Consider the following 16,732-nt stretch of genomic DNA (forward strand, 5'->3'; position numbering starts at 1 on the left):
GTGTTCAAAAACGTAACATAAAATGATATTTCACGCATCCATTCGAAATCTGTTTTTATCTTTACAAAAAAGGACAAAAATGAAACAAGAATGCATCGTTTACTTTTTAAAGTCAACCCATTATTTAGGGCAATTTTAAAATAACTTAAAAAGTAGTTGTTCACAAACATAGCAGTAGGATAGTAGGTATAGGATTTTTGCAAACTTAAGACGGTTTGCAACATGTCGCTTCATCAACAATGGTACCTTACGGAGACTTCGTGCGTACAAATTAGTCTCCCTTAATCGTCGCCAAACCTTTACTGCATCCGCGATATGGTGCCATTTTTTGGTTAGTTTTCTAGAATGTGCATCGTTTCTGGCCATTAGTTTTTGCCCCCTCTAACCATTTCAAATCATAGCTGATCATTTTGGTAGCGCACCCCAGTAATTCTTAAATTTGCTGGTACGACTTTTCTTTCTTTTTCATTTTTTTAACTGAAATTCCGATTCATTCTACAGAACAATGTTTACTGCGTCCAATTTAACTGTTGTAAAAGTAAAAGAGTCTTGCCTTTAATCTTTTGTTTTTTACGTATAAACATGCTAGGATTTTTTTAACACAAAATAACAATCACAATAGCTTAAAATCGCCCACCACTGCTATTATTTTTAACAGCGCAAAACAGACGTTGCTGCAAATTTTGGCAAAAATATCAACAAATTGTTATTTTGCTGGTGCAAGTAGTATGTCTGTCCTATAAGAGATACCTGTACTACGCACCCACATGATCGATTGGTATAATAGACAACGCATACTTGAATAACAGGCATTCCTTTACAGGATGTTTCGGTAGTGCTATTATCTTGAACACAACTGTATGCTGCCTTAACCCTGAAAAGCCGACACAGACAGAGACATTCGGCAGCTCGCGGATGCGGTGTTGTTGTTTGCTCCGCACAGCTCCCAAATGGCGTTTCTGGTAGAGCACGACGAACGCCGAAAGCGCATCAGCGACTCGACTCGATTTGACTGGTGGTGCACTTGAACCTGGAAATGACCAACGACAACCTGCCGGGGGACGGCTGGGCTTGCCATCATCATCAAATATGATTTTAAGCAAATATGACTATGTGTCTCGTTAGCGATATTGGACTATGAAACGTGCCCAAACGTGGCATAACGGTTGCAATTATGTAGATTATCGCTGCCCATTCTCTCTCCCCGGAGCTGCAGAAGCCAAAAGCCCAAATCTTTAAGATTCTCAAATCATTAAAAATTATGGCTTATAAAAAATGGAAGAATGAACCATTTTATCAAAATCGTTGTCGATAAAATTCAAGCTAAAATAGTTTTAGATTAGACAGTAACACGGACAAGCGTATACCAAGGTATATCGGAAGAGCAGTTATGGATGCAAAGTAAAAATGTTATGTTTAGGAATTTAATTATCATTGTGTCTATGGAGTTTCTGATTGCTACTCATACTGATAGTGTTTCACATCAAATAGTAACCATTTAAACGCCTTTTGAACCTTTCGCTGAAATACTCCAGTGTTTGCCTTTCATAAAACAGGCGCGCAAGAGCCGTACCGGCGTGGAAGATCACACAACCTTCAAAAATAAAACCCGTCAAGCACGTTCATGAAGGCCCGATGGTTGCTAGTAATCTGGGATAAATTCCGAAGATAGAGCGCGAGTGGTGGTGGTGCTGGTTAAGAGCTGAATTCTAAATTTCCCATCTCAAGCACGACAAAGCAGTCATCATCATCTGGGCACCCTTTCTATGACTCATCATCATCTGGGCACCCTTTCGCCTAGCTGGCTGGTTGGCTGGCTGGCTGGCTGACTGGCTGGCGCGATTGAAGAGCCGCACATGCCGATACATGCGATGCAGAAGCCCCACAATAGAGCACCGATTTTGGTTGTGGTTTCTCCTTCGTGGCGGAAAACCTACACTCACGAACGCACATACACACACGCACCGATACAGTGCTAGACGAACCGGAACGACAAATGAGTGTCGATGGTGGCAACTGGCGGAAGCAAACACACTCGGAACACACTCCCGCGCTCGACCGCGGGCTAGCAGTGCCGGCAGTGCCGGCTTCGATTACTCGAGGCCTACCGTGTGTGGGAGGGATTGGTAAGGTAAGGTGTGGTTTGACGACGGCAGTACGCGGAAGCGAAGTGGAACTGTCACAGCGTGTCCGCGTCGCGAAAGCTGGTGGCGGCGGCGACGGCGTCGATGGCGGCAGTGGCCCTACAACACGCACCAGTTGCGTCCGTCATTCAAGCTCCGAGAGGCTCCGAAAGGCTTTTCGGTGAGCCGAAGGGGCGACGAGTAGGACGGGCGAGGGTGGTTGCTAATTTATGATCCCCCTCCTTCTGCGGCTACAGACATGTGGCCCGTGGCCTTCGCATACACACGAACACCCGCAGCATGGTGCGTGTTGTGTGGGAAGTTCCCGATCCCGACGAAGTGTGATCGGTTGCTGTCCGTTCCGGGGATCCCCTCTCTCAGGCTGCAGAGCAGCTAGTGCCGGGCCTGCCAGCGGCCAGCAAAGTGAAGCGAAGGTTTACAGGAGTACACAAGTGGGGACAAGGGCCGCCACGCCATAAACGTCCAGTGTCCGTCATCCGCGTGACACTTGGTGACACTGCCTGTGCCCGTTGTATGTGGAGCGCGCGCGTAAGTTTGTCTAAGCTCTCGCTAAGAGTGTCTAGAGATAAACCTTCCGCGGGGCCGCATATCCCTAAAATGTGTCTCGTAGTGGGTCGGGTAAGCTAGGAGATGCAGAGTAGAGCAAAGCCCACCACCAGGCTCTGCTTCTGCGTCGCCCGCACTGCCCGCGGTGAAGAACGGCTTTGGAAGCGCCTTGCGCAGAGGCAAACGATTGCGCCATTGTGGCGGCAAAGATGACGACGAGGACGACGACAACGAGTATGGTTTATGTCACTTGAAGGTTCTTTCTCTTCGTCTCTTTCTCTGTTCTCGCTAGACCTCTTGGTGGGTGCAGTAAAGGCGACCTTCTGCTCTAAAACAAGAAAAAAAAAACAGTCATAAAACGTAAAAAATGATGTGTGGCTAGATGTTGTGTGTCAACATGTCCGTTTGTTTGATTAGATAGTACCAAAACAACAACAACAACAACAACAACAACAACAACAACAGCAGAAACAACCAAACAAAATGGCAGATATATGGTCTGTGTGAAGACGCACTTGCCATCACAGGGCGCATCTGGAGCGCATGCGGTGTGTCGAGTGTGTGTATCCGAGCGTGGCGAGGGACGCGGCGACCTCGGTCTCGGTGCCTCCATGTTGCGCGAGACGGCGCGCAGAGATAAGGGGAAGAGGTGAGGCGCACAACATGCGCGCCCGCGCGTGTGTGTTTACAACCCCGGAACACGCGGAACAGCAGCACCTTCTGCCGTTTCTTGCCCTGCTTCGCGGTGTATTCGGTGTTGAGGCATGCACTGACCAAAGACTGACACTGGTCTCTCCCAGAACATGGCCAGACAGGAGACTATCATCGCCAGAACCACCTTTATCATCTACGGTGACGGCATCGAACTGGAACCGGAACCCGGATGTCTCAGGATGAGTACCTCGGGTCGATCACCGAGAGCCGAGAACGAGACCGTTCATGTCAACATATTCCATTTGTGGCGCTCCGTAGACGAAGGAAGGGGGGTGTAGCTCATTAACAAAAACCGTGCGTCCAGTCCAGTGACCGTCCCCCAGGTTTTATGGCGCACTCGGGGTGGTTAAGGCACTTGAAATCGTTTTGATGGCCAATTAGCGCGCGAACGAGCACCATCATCAACATCAGCAAGGGACGATTGGCATGTGGTGGTGGAGGAGAAGGTCGGGGATCGGTAAATTTAAAAAAAAACGACGCAGGGGGATTTTCTAGTAAAAATAAAATGTCTTGGTGGAAGGTGGTCTCATCGGTAAGAGTCTAATTAAACGCTAAAGGAAAAAAAACCCATAAACAGTTGCAAGCAGTCTTGCAATTAACGATTCGATTACTAGTGCAACGGTAAACAAAAATCAATCGGAATGACGATTTGAAGACTCGCTGGGACTCTCCAGTGCCAACCAAATTAACCAAATCACGACAGGCTCATGTGCAGTGTGCAACCTAAGCAGAGGGGGGGGGGGGGGGGGGGGGAGCTGATTGTATTTTAGCATCGCAACAAACATGTCATCTGATATACTACGCTGGCCGCCATGCCATAAAACCTCTCGGGGTCAACGGGGTGCTGCTCCTAGTTCAAGGAAAGGGAGGGGGGGGGGGGGTGTCGCGGTTAGTGACCATCAGCACCGGGGGTGCTCCACCCCCCCCCCCCTTCGCTAGATCATAAAAAAAAACTCGGAGGAGAAGCAAAAAAATCGAGCCCGCTAATTGATTAATTAAATGTTTATATTGCGGGTTGACTTGAGGGGGTTGGAGGAGGGCAAGGGTAGTTAAAGGGTGCGCACGAGCCAGCACGAGGTGGTGCAGGTACGTGCCCGCCGAGATGAGATGAGATGTGAACAACAGTTGAACGACCGCGCGCCCCTGCGGCCATCGACGGAGCTCGGATATTGCGGGCGGCCTCTGTCTCCATTCCCGGACTTCCGCGGACTGCCGGCAGGCCACTACTACTACTACAAGGTCGAACACCCCCGGGGCGAAAGAAGCAGCTCACGACCCACATAGAACCCTCCGAAGAGCGAGCCCTCCCTCCCCACTCGTTACATTTTTGGTCCAGCAGACGACGCTCAACCTAGCAGTCAGCCAGCCAGCCAGCCAGCCAGCCAGCCAGCCCGTGCCGCGCCGGGGTGATCAATCGCTCGAATCGCGGATGCCACCGTTTTGTCGCCAGATTTGCGACACGCTCCGACCTGGAGCTTTATGAATATTGATGAGGCAAGGCCGTCGCCGACGCCATCACCGCGCAAAACAAAGCAAGCCACAGCCAAAGCCGCCAAAGACAAAGAGAGAGAGAGGGAGAGAGAGAGAGAGAGAGAGAGAAAGAGAAAGAGAGAGAGAGAAAGAGAAAGAGAGAGAGAGAGAGAGAGAGAGAGGAGATGGAGAAGGATTGGAGTTCGATTAGAGTGCACCGTCAGGGGGCCAGGAAGCAGGTGGCGCTGCTCGCCATAGGTCATAGAGGCCGCCTCGGTCCCCCCGTGTGTACTGCGACATGAGAACCGCCTTCCACCGCCACGGACACGGATAAGCGCCGCGTGAAGAGTGCGCGGAATGTACCGGAAGCGTCGTCGTCGCTCCACAACATTTAGGAGTAGAGGAGTGACCTTCACTAGGAGCTAGACGCCAAACGTGCGCAACGTGCGCAACGTGCGCGTTCATCTGCGCTGCGCGGAAGCGCCTCATTTGGTGACATTTGCATGCGCTAGACGACGCATGTTCGGTTCCAAAAACTCTGCCACAAGTGCTGGTGGTGGTGAGGATGATGATGATGATGATGATGCCCAAAAATGGCGTCATCAGCGGGCGCCAACCGTAGGCCGGTGTTAATGGCGGTGGCGCCCGGTGGTCGCCCGAAAGGCCGTGGCGTCGTCGTCTAATGCGCCACCCCACTTCCTTACTCTGCTGCTTTCCTGGATGGGGAATCTGCTCAAGTAGCAGGTAGGGGGCTCGGTCAACACGCACGACAACGCGGTGTCTCTTTCACTCTCTTCGGATGTGCGCCATTCCGCGTCCGCGGTGCTTTCTAGGCCAAGCAAAAGGAAGGCAACTGCAGCAGCAGTTACAAGATGGACGTAACCTGTGTTGCGAGGACCTTACATTAGGTGCCCCCCCCCCCCCCCCCCCCCCCTTTACGGAGGCGTCAACCGGCATTAGCGACTGCTGCTACTGCTACCGGAACATGCGGCCGGATCCGGAGACAGCACAATCACCGGCACCCAAAACATGCACCAGGCAATGGAGGGGCGGCAAAAGGGCGCACCGTGACCTCCACCTCCGACCGAGAGTGCGGCGGATAACTTCCGGCCCTGCGTTACGCGCGTGGGCTGCGGCGGTGAATGTGCGGCGCAGCCTACGCGCCGTGCTGCCGAGAGAGAAAGAGAGAAAGAGAGAAAGAGAGAGAAAGAGAGAGAGAGAGAGAGAGAGAGAGAGAGAGAGAGAAAAACAGAGAGAGCGCTGACGGATACCATTGTTCCATCGAGTGCACCATATTCGTTGTTATCGCGTGGCCAGAGAGATGGGCGCTGCTCGTTAATCGCTTAGGACTGGGCATGCGGTACCTCTTGCCTCCGTTTCCTTATCAACCACCCAACCCCTTTTAACAGAGTGCCCGGGTCCAAGTGACGCATAAACGCTCGGGAATACCAACCACAAACGCAATATGATGGTTGTTGTTCGCGAACTCTGCAAAAAACACAACCGGACATTTTGGCTGATGAACCTTTTGTGTTCGGGTGTGATCGGAGTCGGGATCCGGTCGTCCGCGGTCCGGTACTGCGCACGCGAGCGACGCATTCGGTGCTGCACGGCCGTATGCGCGTACGCGTGCGCGTGGGCGTACATTGACCTTGCCCCGGTTAAGCTTTTGAATGTGCCCCAGGGTGAAGCTTGAAGAAAGCTGAACGATAGCAAAGGACACAAACGCGCCTCTTGATCGCACTTTTTTTCTCTCTCTCTCTCTCTCTCTCTATCTCTCTTTGACGTGATCGATTGATCGAGTTGATCCTTCTCAACAAAGAACACAGCAGGCAGCAGCTAGCGGTGCGCCAATAGCTTCGCGGCGCGGAGTCAAGGACGCACCTTCGTGCGCTCCGGCCACCGGTGATGCCGGGATGGACATGCTTCCAAACACACAAAAGCCTCGGGCCCCGTGGAGAATCATCATCACCACATCACCGCCGTGCGTCTTCGGTCAGCCACCTTCCTCTTGGCAGAAAGGACTGGCGGGTGCGCGTCGGTGCGATCGCCAGCCCCAACGTTGGCGGGGCGCGACGTGCAGGAGGAGAAGGAGGAACAGGAGAAGAGTGGTTGGAGTAATTCACATTCTCAAACACGCCACCTTCTCCCATCTTTCCCTCCTGCCATCCTGTCTATAAGAACGCAATTGAACTAGCCAGGCAATTATTCCGTTCAGAGAGCGAGAGATCCGGCTCCGGATCGAACATAAGAGCTCACTATGAAGCGTTTTCGTTGTCGCCGCGGTCGCCGATCGAGCGCAATCGTGAGCGTAATCAAGGTCGTCTCCGGTGGAATCGAACTTGCCCGACGCCGCCACGCAAATGCCTCGCCTTCCCTTCCCGGGGCGCTCCTCAATCGAACACGGAACCCACAAAATAGAAGCATGCGCGCGCGCGCGCCAAATTGCTGAATTCCTACTGACGGATGAACCCGAGATTGATTAGTTGAGGGTAAAGAAGACAAAGGCACGGATGGGTCACTTACTTGGCGAACCACGATTCCTCGATGTCGTACGAGTCGGCGATGTCGCTCGGTACCTTAAGCTGCTGGAGCTGGGCCTCGCTCACGTCCAGCCAGCCCTCACCAACGTGCGAGAAGCCATCGCGCAGCGACGGCTTGGCCGCGGCGAGCTGCATATCGCCTGATGCTGATGCCAACAAGAGGCTGCACCGTCCTGGTGGTGGTGCTCCTTCCTCTGCTCCGAGCCAACTCGCAACTTCCTAAACTGCTCGCACGACGCGATGCGCGGGCGCTCTTTGATTGCGTTGATTGGTGCTGGCCACGGAACCCTCGCGCCGCAATTGGACCGCAAATTGATTGATTGGAAGCCAGCCGCTTCGTGCGCGCGGTGGTGGTGATGATGATGTCGGTGGTGAATATTTCCAGACGCGCACAAGCCAGGAAGCCACGTCCTAGTCCGGCACCGGCGAGAAAGGCGAGAGTTGAATGTTGTTGTTGTTGTTGTTGTTGTTGTTGCTGCTCCTGTTGTCTTCGGTCGGCTGTCCTAGGTCCTGGACACACACAACACACCACACACAGAAGGGGAGCACACCAACAAGCACTTACACACAACAAGCCCACAGTAACACGTACGTACACAGAGCCGCGCGCGCACACACAACAAGAGAGAGAGAGAGACGACACTTGACAACAATAGACGGTGGCGACGAACAACGTCGCTGGTTGATTCCCACTACTACACACGCTCCCCGCGTCACCACCTTCCACCTCGTAGTGTGTCACAGGTGTCTACAGGGGCATTAGTGGCGTTGATAACACGCCGATAACACACGGGGCCGATGATGCTGGGATTATAAGATTGTGAGACGGCACAATGTAGAAAGGCTGCTGGAGCTGGCTTCTCTCGACTATCGAGGGGAGGGGGGGGGGAGGGGGGGGGTGGCGCGCTCGCGCACACACTCGAGAGGGGCACGCGCACAGAGAGAGAAAGAGAGAGAGACACTCGCAGACCCGAGATGACCTCCTAGTACCAGACTCAGGGCGCGCACGCACACACACAGGGCACAGGGGCGGCGGTGGCCAGCTGGCTGGCTGGCTGGCTGGCTGGCTGGCTGGCTGGCTGCCTGACTGCTGGTCAGCGAGATGAGGCTGCAGAACACTCAACACAACCACACGCACACCAGCGACTACTCCTTCTGTTCTAGCTACTGGTTGATGATATTGCAAGCTAGCTAGCAGGCTGGCTGGCTGGTTGGCTGGTTGGCTGGATGGCTGCCGCTACTGGAATGTAAAGGGGAACAGAAATGGTTGAAGCAGAGTGCTGGGGGAGAGGGGGAAGGGCAATGAAGGGATAAACAGACACACGCATCCCTCTCTCTCTCTTTCTCTCTTTATATATATATATATCTCTCTCGAGTATTTCAGGCGACACCATAGGGCCATTTCGGGGCCGGAACTTCTGGGTCACCGCACCATCACCACAATCGTCCTGAGCCACGGGAGCCAAAGAAAGCGGTGTACCACCGCTGAACTAGCTGTGGCCCAGAGTCCAGGGGTGTTTTAGGGGAGCGAAGGGGGAGCGTGGAGGGGGAGGGGGGCGCATGAGAGGCTAGAGGGCAGGTATTGCTCTGTTTTCCTTTCACTTCGATGCACGGGCTCTCTGGCGTAGCACACGGTGCCGCTGCGCCTCCGCGCCCAACCCTTTATGTGTGTATGTGTGTGTATGTGTGGAAATGTCATCCTATAGGAGGAGGAGGAGGGGGAGGAGGGCCGCAACGTGAGTGAGTGAGTGAGTGAGACGACGATGACAATCCCGTGCACTTCTCCAACACAGGATCACCAAGCACCAGGCGCATGCAACGGTCAACAGTGCAGCTTCCTTCAGAACACACACACACACACAAGCATGTATACCTCACGCACGCACCCCGCCGCTAGACAACAGGCCTTTGTGGTTCGGGCTCCAGCAGCCCATCAGTGCGAGCGAGAAGTGCACGGCAAAATGGCCACTCAGTGCCGCCGCCACCACCACCACCACCAGCACCGACGCAGCTGCTGTTCAAAAACTCTCACAGCTATCACTATCTCCCTTTCGCACTTTGTCGTATAGCTCACTGTCTCGGTGTTTCTCTCGCTCTCTCCAGGTGTCTCTTTTGCTGGAGTGTCAGCTTATTCTTTTCGCACCACCGAAACCCTCGCTCTGCCTGCCCTTCCCTCCTCCGACGACCATGTGTTCTTCAAACGGCAGCGGCAGCGGCGATGGCGACGACGGCGGCAAGGGCACGCCACACCTGGAGCCAACTTTATTCTCGTCCACGTTCTTCTACACGTTGCTTTGGCTAGATGCCGTTGCGCTGTGGTGATACGAGGCGAAACGGTAGGAAGCGGGCAGGAACGGAACTCGGATGGTGAAGGGTCCCATATCCGCTAGACTGAAACACGCTGCAGCGGACACAGACACGGGGTGGCCACCCGGAGCATCAAACCAGCACCCCGGTCGGTCACTATGATGGGGTTCGTCGCCGTTTCGCACGCCGTTGAACTTCTCTCCTTTTGCCCAGAACGCCCTCACAACACGCACACACACACAACACGCCCAGCGTAGAAGCAACAGAAGGGAACTTAAAGGTTGGGGGGGGCGAAGCACAAATCAATCTAGCTTACACACAGCAGACGAGCGAAACACACGTACTAGAATCACCGCCCGCTCAGAAAAAACCTTCGCGCTGCGGAAAACGTGCCCGATCAACGCGAGCGCTCGATTCTGAATAACGGCTCCTCGCCGCTTTGCTACATGCACCCTCTGGAAAGCCCCGTCAACAGTCGCCCCTGCACGCGAACCCTTTCAAAGGCACTGAACAGTGATGCCTATTAAGGGGTCCCATGTTTGAGCGTGTGTGTTCGGTGCGTCGGTCGCGGTACGAAGCTCAGGCCGAGTACACACTACGGCGACAGCGTAGACAGTGGGCAAAACAGTGAATCTGCCCATCCGCGCAAAATCTGTCACCTTTCATCCAATTGCTGTCACGGATAATGTTTGGTCCACATTGATTCAATTTATCAGGTGAAATCATTCCGATCAAAATCGCTCGTGACTTTTAGACAAATGAATGAAAATGTATAACGATCACATCCTTGCATGCCCACAGCACATCGATCTGCTGTAATTTGGCCAGGGCGGACTCTATGGAAGGCCAATGGCCAGGACAATTAGTAGAGACGCACTTGTTTCTAACAGTGCTTCTAGACGACAGCGAGAATTTCCTGAGAATGAGTTTGACATTCTCAATTCTCTATTCTTGGGAAATTCTCGCTATCATTTAGATGAACTGTAAAAAAAAAAAATGGTGAAACAAACAGTGGACGAGGTCGGGAAGGCTCAGTATCCAACGCAGTAGGAAATGCTGAGGTACACTGCTGGCCAAAAAAAAGGAATTGTGTGACTCTGGAATAATTTGCACTGTACTCTAAAAACTGCACGTCCAATGTTCACCTTAAGGAAGCTTCCTTATACTGTACTTACATAAATGTTTATGTATTACTTACATACACGTAGTTTACGTCAGTTATCAGCCCTCTTGATGATAGTCACGCATATCACTTTTGACCAAAACTGTTCCGTTTGCTTCATCCAGAACGATTTGCTCACAAATAAACGATATTATTGGTCCAAAAACTGTCCGTAAGCGGTTAAAAGAGCCTAATCTACCAGGAGGAATTGCACTAAAAGTGCCACTGTTGAGCAAAAAAAAAGATGAGAGAAGATGAGGAAACAGTTTGCAGATCAATATCGTTAGTGGCAAGGTTCTGAAGGTACCAAAAAGTGGCGTAAAAATTTATGGAGCGTCGAAACTAAATTCAACCTTGGGTAATCTGACATCTGATCGGACAAAGAAAAAGCATTTCCATCTCTCGAGCTCTCCGGTGGAACATCACCGTCTAAAGCAAATGTATTTCTGAATCGTGCAATAAATGGTTAATCGTGTTAAATCTCAAACCGTATCAGCGAGTTACGCTACATCCTAACGACCCATTACCATAGATCTACAGTAAAGAAAGGAATCATTTAAACATTCACAAACGATTGCTTCGTATTACCAAAAGTTTGCTAGCGATTTGGTAAGTATGGTGGGAAATATGGCGGCGAAACAAAAGGGCTATCACTTCACCTGTTTCATTAAAACACTTTGATGTGGACGGGCCCTGAGTATTTGCCAGCATTCCCCATGGCACAAACGGACGCATCGGTGGTCAAAAAATCTACCGCAACATAATACGCGCGAGGGCATGGACGCATGTATTGGTTTGCATCGGTTCAAACAGCGGCATGCTATGACATCTCGGCAATACGACCGCGAGAGTGGTCCTGACGGTCAATATTCACAACTCGCGGAGTGGTGGTTTATAATCGAGTAAAGAAGTGAGGGCAAGCTGCCCGAAACGCTCCACTTTTTACGTTTTCAACCGTGCGCGCGTGACAGTTCCGGTCCGTGTGGTGGGACCGCGCAGTGAGGAGTTGCCTGGCTGACCGTAGCGCCCGTTGCTGCAGCTGTAGTGAAAGGGTGCAAAAGGTTGTCGCAGTTCTTTTGCCAAGGACCAGATCGAGAGCTCCTCTTCGAATCAACACCACCACCACCACACTACCAAATCAACACCACAACCAGCCAGCTGTCCCCGGGAACCCGGGTGCCCGGCCGAACCGACCGGCGGGTGGAGCAGAAGAAGAACCAGCGCTAAGAGTGATACGAACGCGGCATTTGGCGGCACTCCTGGGCCATGTCGTATACGGAGTTGGAGAGCGGTTACCACAGCTTGAAGCAGGCCAGCGACGGCGCCGGCGGTTGTGGCGATGGCAGCGGAGGCGGCGGTGGCGGTGGCGACACTAGCAGCTCCGGCCACGGCGGAGGGCAGGGCAGTGGCGCTATCCAAACGCGCCCCGGTTTCTATGTCGGCGACGAGGTAAGTTTCCGAGCGTTGCACATGAAATTATGGTATTCACCAAATTACGATCCTAGAGGAAGGGGAAGCGCTCGTGCGGCATGTTCTGCTGCTCTGCTGCCCTCTTCCATGCCCGTAGGCTGAAGGTACAAAGGAAGAGAGGCTAGACGCAGAAGTAATGGAATAGGTGAAAGGGGTACAAGGAGGAAGGGGGCTGGGAAGTGATTATGCAATCTCGCTTTATGTTGCACGTGTGTGTTTGTGAAGCTATTCTAGCAGCGGGCTAGACACTCTTCCAACGATCCGGATAATATACGTTTGTGGCTGGATCTTAGTTGACCGGAACCGGAGTTGGGGAAGAGGGTGTCCTTGCACAACCCAATCCACCTCTTTGGACCTACGGTCCACGGTCAAGCACTGGCAACCGGACCATCAGAAACCAATTAGAACAGAGTGAGAGAAAGAGAAAGAGAAAGAGAAAGAAAGAGAGAGAGAGAGAGAGAGAGAGAGAGAGAGAGAGAGAGAGAGAGAAAAAGAGAGGCTGGCGACACGTTATCTTATCTGCAACGAAGCGTCCGGCCACCCCTTTCAATCCAGCAGCTCCGGATCAGCTGTTTAACCGACGAACGGGCGGACCGTAATCGGGCGCGCCGAAGGGAATCCAAACCACAACAACAAGCCGCAGTAGAGAGTTGTCGCAGCGTAAACATCGTCATTTCTTCATCGCGCACGCGCTCGCCGTCCCCTCAACAGCTGAAGCCGCGTATGTGTGACTGTTCGTATGTGTGTGTGGGTGTGCGTCTGTATGTCGGCAATCGCACCGACAGCGTATCCTCTCCTCCGGTACCTGGTGGATGCCTTGCCGTGGGCCGGATGGATGCGTTTGTGGCCATCACCGCCACCGTGATGGTCTGCTGCAACATGCTGATGATGATACGCCGCTGGGGTGTGCGTCAGAGTGTGCGTCAGTGTAGTGCCGTCGGTGGAAGCGCGAACAGGCGCACGCAATACTGCGCATCTCTCGTGCGTGTCTCGTGCACTGCGTGCGCCGCCGGTAAAGCAGCTTCCTTGCACTGTCCGTTCGTGCGTTCGTGCGTGTCTGCCACACTCTCACCGCCACTGCTGTGCTCTTCCTAGATGGCGACTATTCGGCCCGCTGTGTCCCGTGTTCCGCTACCTTCGATTGTTTCGTTACCGAACCCAGCAGAGGCCCTCTTACGTGTGTGTGTGTGTGTGTGTTTGTGTGCAGTGTGTCCGGTTAAGCCGGACACTACAGGATCCACTCGACAGCGGCTAGTGGTGCACTGTGGGCATTCGCACTCCGTGCCTATACCGCTCACGTGTTCGCGCGAAAGAAGCGAGCGTTTGCGCTCGCGCCTGCGCACACGCACTGTCTGTCTGTGTGTGTGTGTGTGTGTGTGTGTGTGACGACGTGTTGCTGTACACGGTCTCTGCAAAGTTCTGCGGTTACCGGATTAGTGTTTTGTTATTATCCGTTGCTAAAGCGGCCACATCTTTTTTATCAATATTATCGGCGCAGAATTGTCCATTTATTGACGTTCATTTTTTGTTTTGTGCTGTAGAGGGGGCACACACATACACAGGTAGACGCGCGCGATACACGCAATCCCTTGTTCACCGGAGAGCAGAAGGTCCTCGTAGGGGGAGGCACTCCATTCCGCTGGACTTGCTTCTGCAGTGCAGCGACAACAACCCTTCACGGGACGGGAGTGGGAGGAGGAGGAGGAGGAAGAGGATGAGAAGGTGGCTTGTACTTCAGTATACGATAAGATACCGGTGGCGTCCCACTCGATGGTCGGATCCATCGCTCCATCGCTACGCTGTGTGTCTGTAATAAAGGCTCTGCAGCAACACTAGGGACACCCGGTGTACCGTTCACGATATGTGATGATGATAGGTGACGCGTGTCATATACCCCATCGTCCCCTTCCTACACCTTCCTGCACTGATCAATCATCGACCTGCTGATCGACGGGGGGGGGCGCCAATTCCTCCGAGTCGAACGCTGCGCTGGATGCTAATTATAGAGGCAAAGGGGGGTGGGGGAGTCGGGCGGGGGGTGGTTCTGGTCGTGAAACCGGGAGTTGCTTATTCCTTCCTCCCCCACCACTCACGATATCCCAAGTTGTCCTCGTTACCGTTGGTGACGGTGTCGTCCTAGTCCTTTTTTTCTGCGCGCGCGCGCGCGCACGTGTGTGGTCATGCGATTTCCCTAATGTCCACAATTCGTCGAATGTATGGTGCATTTGACTGGAAAACCCATCGCACATCGTGGGGATTCAGGCGAGTCAAGTCGTTGTATTGGAACACTTCCAACGTTACCTATTGCGCACGCTCGGCAGTCTTATGCCGAGGATGGTGGTGTGTGGTCTCTCTTCAGCTCGAAAGAATAAGTGGCTGACTATAACCAGGGAACAAGTGCCCGCTTCCATTCGTTGGAAATCGCAGAGGATGGCTCAATTCTGAGCTCTCGATAGTCGCTTCACCATCTCCAAACCAGGCGACCAGGAATCGCATGTGAACGGAATTACGTAGAATTGACGAGTTGAGTGGAGTGGAGTTATAGAAGGTGTCTAGTAGTGCGCTGAGCGTTGTTTTGACTGTTGGTGTGAGCGTGCACGTGCGTGAGTAGCTTAAAAAGGGTTAGACGCGACGGATGCGCCGCGATGGAGTGGTCTTGGCTACGCTACTGGTGGCAACGGCGGATACAGCAGCAGCAGGAGGTCGAGCGGATGCCGACGCCACCAGGGTCGCACAATGACAGTCCCGAGGACAGCGACGCGGTGAACGGTGACCACCGGTGGCCGGCACAGGAAGAGGAGGAGGAGAACGCGAAGCAGAACGGTGTTGGCGGTGTCCGCGACGACATTGGAGCGGTTGGAGACGTTGAACAGGAGCTGCAAGTGCTGCACCGCTACTGGAGCCATTGGACGGGCATGCATGTATGCTGAGTATGCTTTCCCTTCCAGCTCGCTAGCAAAGATTTCCCTTTTCCACTAGCAGGAAAGCTCGCTAGCAAAGATTTCCCCTTTTTCCCGCTCTTCCTTAATCCTCTCAAACACCACAATTTCGTAGACACGACCACAGTGTTGTCGGAACCACCAGCGCACGCCCGTTTGCTGCTTCGTCGACAAATGATTTGCGTGGTTTCGCGATTGTGCCCATCCAGTCAACTAACCTGCCATCTTCCTGTACGCAGTAGGAGAATGAACATCTTGGTTGTCGAAAGATTGCAGATATACCTTTAGCTGAATCGGTCGCTCATCGATCCCGATCCGATTCTACAGGGTGAGGCAAAAAAACTGCAACACAGTTAAAACGCCATATCCTTTTGCTTTTTTGTTTGAATTTTATTGGGTAAACGCAAAAAATGGCGGGAATTTCAAAAAGTTTTAGAATCAGTTCAGTTTTTTTTCTTTTTCTTACTTTTTGGATGAAATGTGGTCTTGAGACCATCGCTCGTTGCCCGCAGGGTGCTTTGTGGCATTTTGGCTCATTCTTGGAGAAGCGTTTGCATAAGCTGTTCAAAACTATGTTAATTTTTACATTTAACATTATCCTTCAAAATGCCGCAATCGGAGAAGTCTTGCGCTTTTTGGTGTGGAACGTTCTTTTTCGCCAATCTCGTGTCTCCGTTTCTTTGAGGGAAAATAAAAAGTCCTGTTGGAATCTCCAGGGCTTTCATACGAATTGTTTGGATTACTAGGACTGCAATAAACCTTTTAATAGCTTTGGCACATGAATTTGTTGGTTTACCTCGGATCCACCGTACAAAAATATGCGAGGAGTGAGAAAAATGGCATGTTATGGCATCTTAACCCGTTATCAACTCGGCTTATGCGTCCTGGTGGCCAACCGTGGGTGTAAATCATCAGCTGACTTCCCTGGCAACTAAACCCCATTGTTTTTCGTTTACAAACCACAGGATAACGAATGTTTTCTCATCGAAGAAAACCCAAGTTCGGAATTTCATCACTTGCGGCTATGCGAAGTAACTGTTTTGCTTTATGAGTCTAATTTTTTTTTGATAAGGTATGAGACCGTGCCATGAATTGGAAAGGCCTTTATTTAAGGCTCATTTTGAAGTATTGGTTGGGTGATTCGAGCTGAAATTGATTCGTCTACATAGGGCCCTATTCCCAGAGTCTGTTTGTCTAAAACGACTGGTTTACTGGACTTTGGTTGGTTAAATGAGACTGAAATTGGAGATGCTTGTTGCAATATCCGCAACAAATCAACGAAATGTAAACGCTTTCTTGAACTTGGTGAGCATCTGCCACATTTAGCAACAGTTTTCCGGAATTTCTGGATTTATTTGTGCTCGGGTCGTCGGTCGGAAACTGAACAAAATGCACAAATCATTGGAGATTTTTTTTTAAAGATTGAAGAAGCTCGAA

At 52.1% G+C, this 16,732-nt stretch overlaps 2 protein-coding genes across 15 annotated transcripts in view; one reads left to right on the forward strand and one right to left on the reverse strand.

The window, feature by feature from the left end:
• LOC126580763 (death-associated protein kinase related) overlaps window positions 1-10,137 on the reverse strand; it is a 33,272-nt gene extending 23,135 nt beyond the window's left edge. Inside the window, exons 1-2 of one of the 4 annotated variants that reach the window (XM_050244019.1) lie at window positions 10,069-10,137; window positions 7,401-8,657 (exon numbers count right to left, since the gene is read on the reverse strand). In XM_050244019.1, coding sequence (XP_050099976.1) covers window positions 7,401-7,552 — 152 coding nt within the window. In that variant the 5' untranslated portion in view covers window positions 7,553-8,657; window positions 10,069-10,137. Of the gene's footprint in view, window positions 1-7,400; window positions 8,658-10,040 lie in introns of all 4 variants that reach the window. The other 3 variants (XM_050244010.1, XM_050244027.1, XM_050244035.1) reach the window with 3 other exon arrangements.
• Window positions 10,138-11,725: 1,588 nt separating this feature from the next.
• LOC126569431 (inositol hexakisphosphate and diphosphoinositol-pentakisphosphate kinase) overlaps window positions 11,726-16,732 on the forward strand; it is a 20,356-nt gene continuing 15,349 nt past the window's right edge. For 4 of the 11 annotated variants that reach the window (XM_050226570.1, XM_050226546.1, XM_050226553.1 and 1 more), the window contains exon 1: window positions 14,676-15,277. In XM_050226570.1, the coding sequence (XP_050082527.1) occupies window positions 15,002-15,277 (276 nt within the window). In that variant the 5' untranslated portion in view covers window positions 14,676-15,001. Of the gene's footprint in view, window positions 12,336-12,958; window positions 13,078-13,123; window positions 13,369-14,675; window positions 15,287-15,465; window positions 15,624-16,732 lie in introns of those variants that run through there. The other 7 variants (XM_050226512.1, XM_050226520.1, XM_050226529.1 and 4 more) reach the window with 7 other exon arrangements.

The sequence above is a fragment of the Anopheles aquasalis genome, chromosome X, assembly GCF_943734665.1.
Source record: "Anopheles aquasalis chromosome X, idAnoAquaMG_Q_19, whole genome shotgun sequence".
Classification (NCBI taxonomy): Eukaryota; Metazoa; Arthropoda; class Insecta; order Diptera; family Culicidae; genus Anopheles; species Anopheles aquasalis.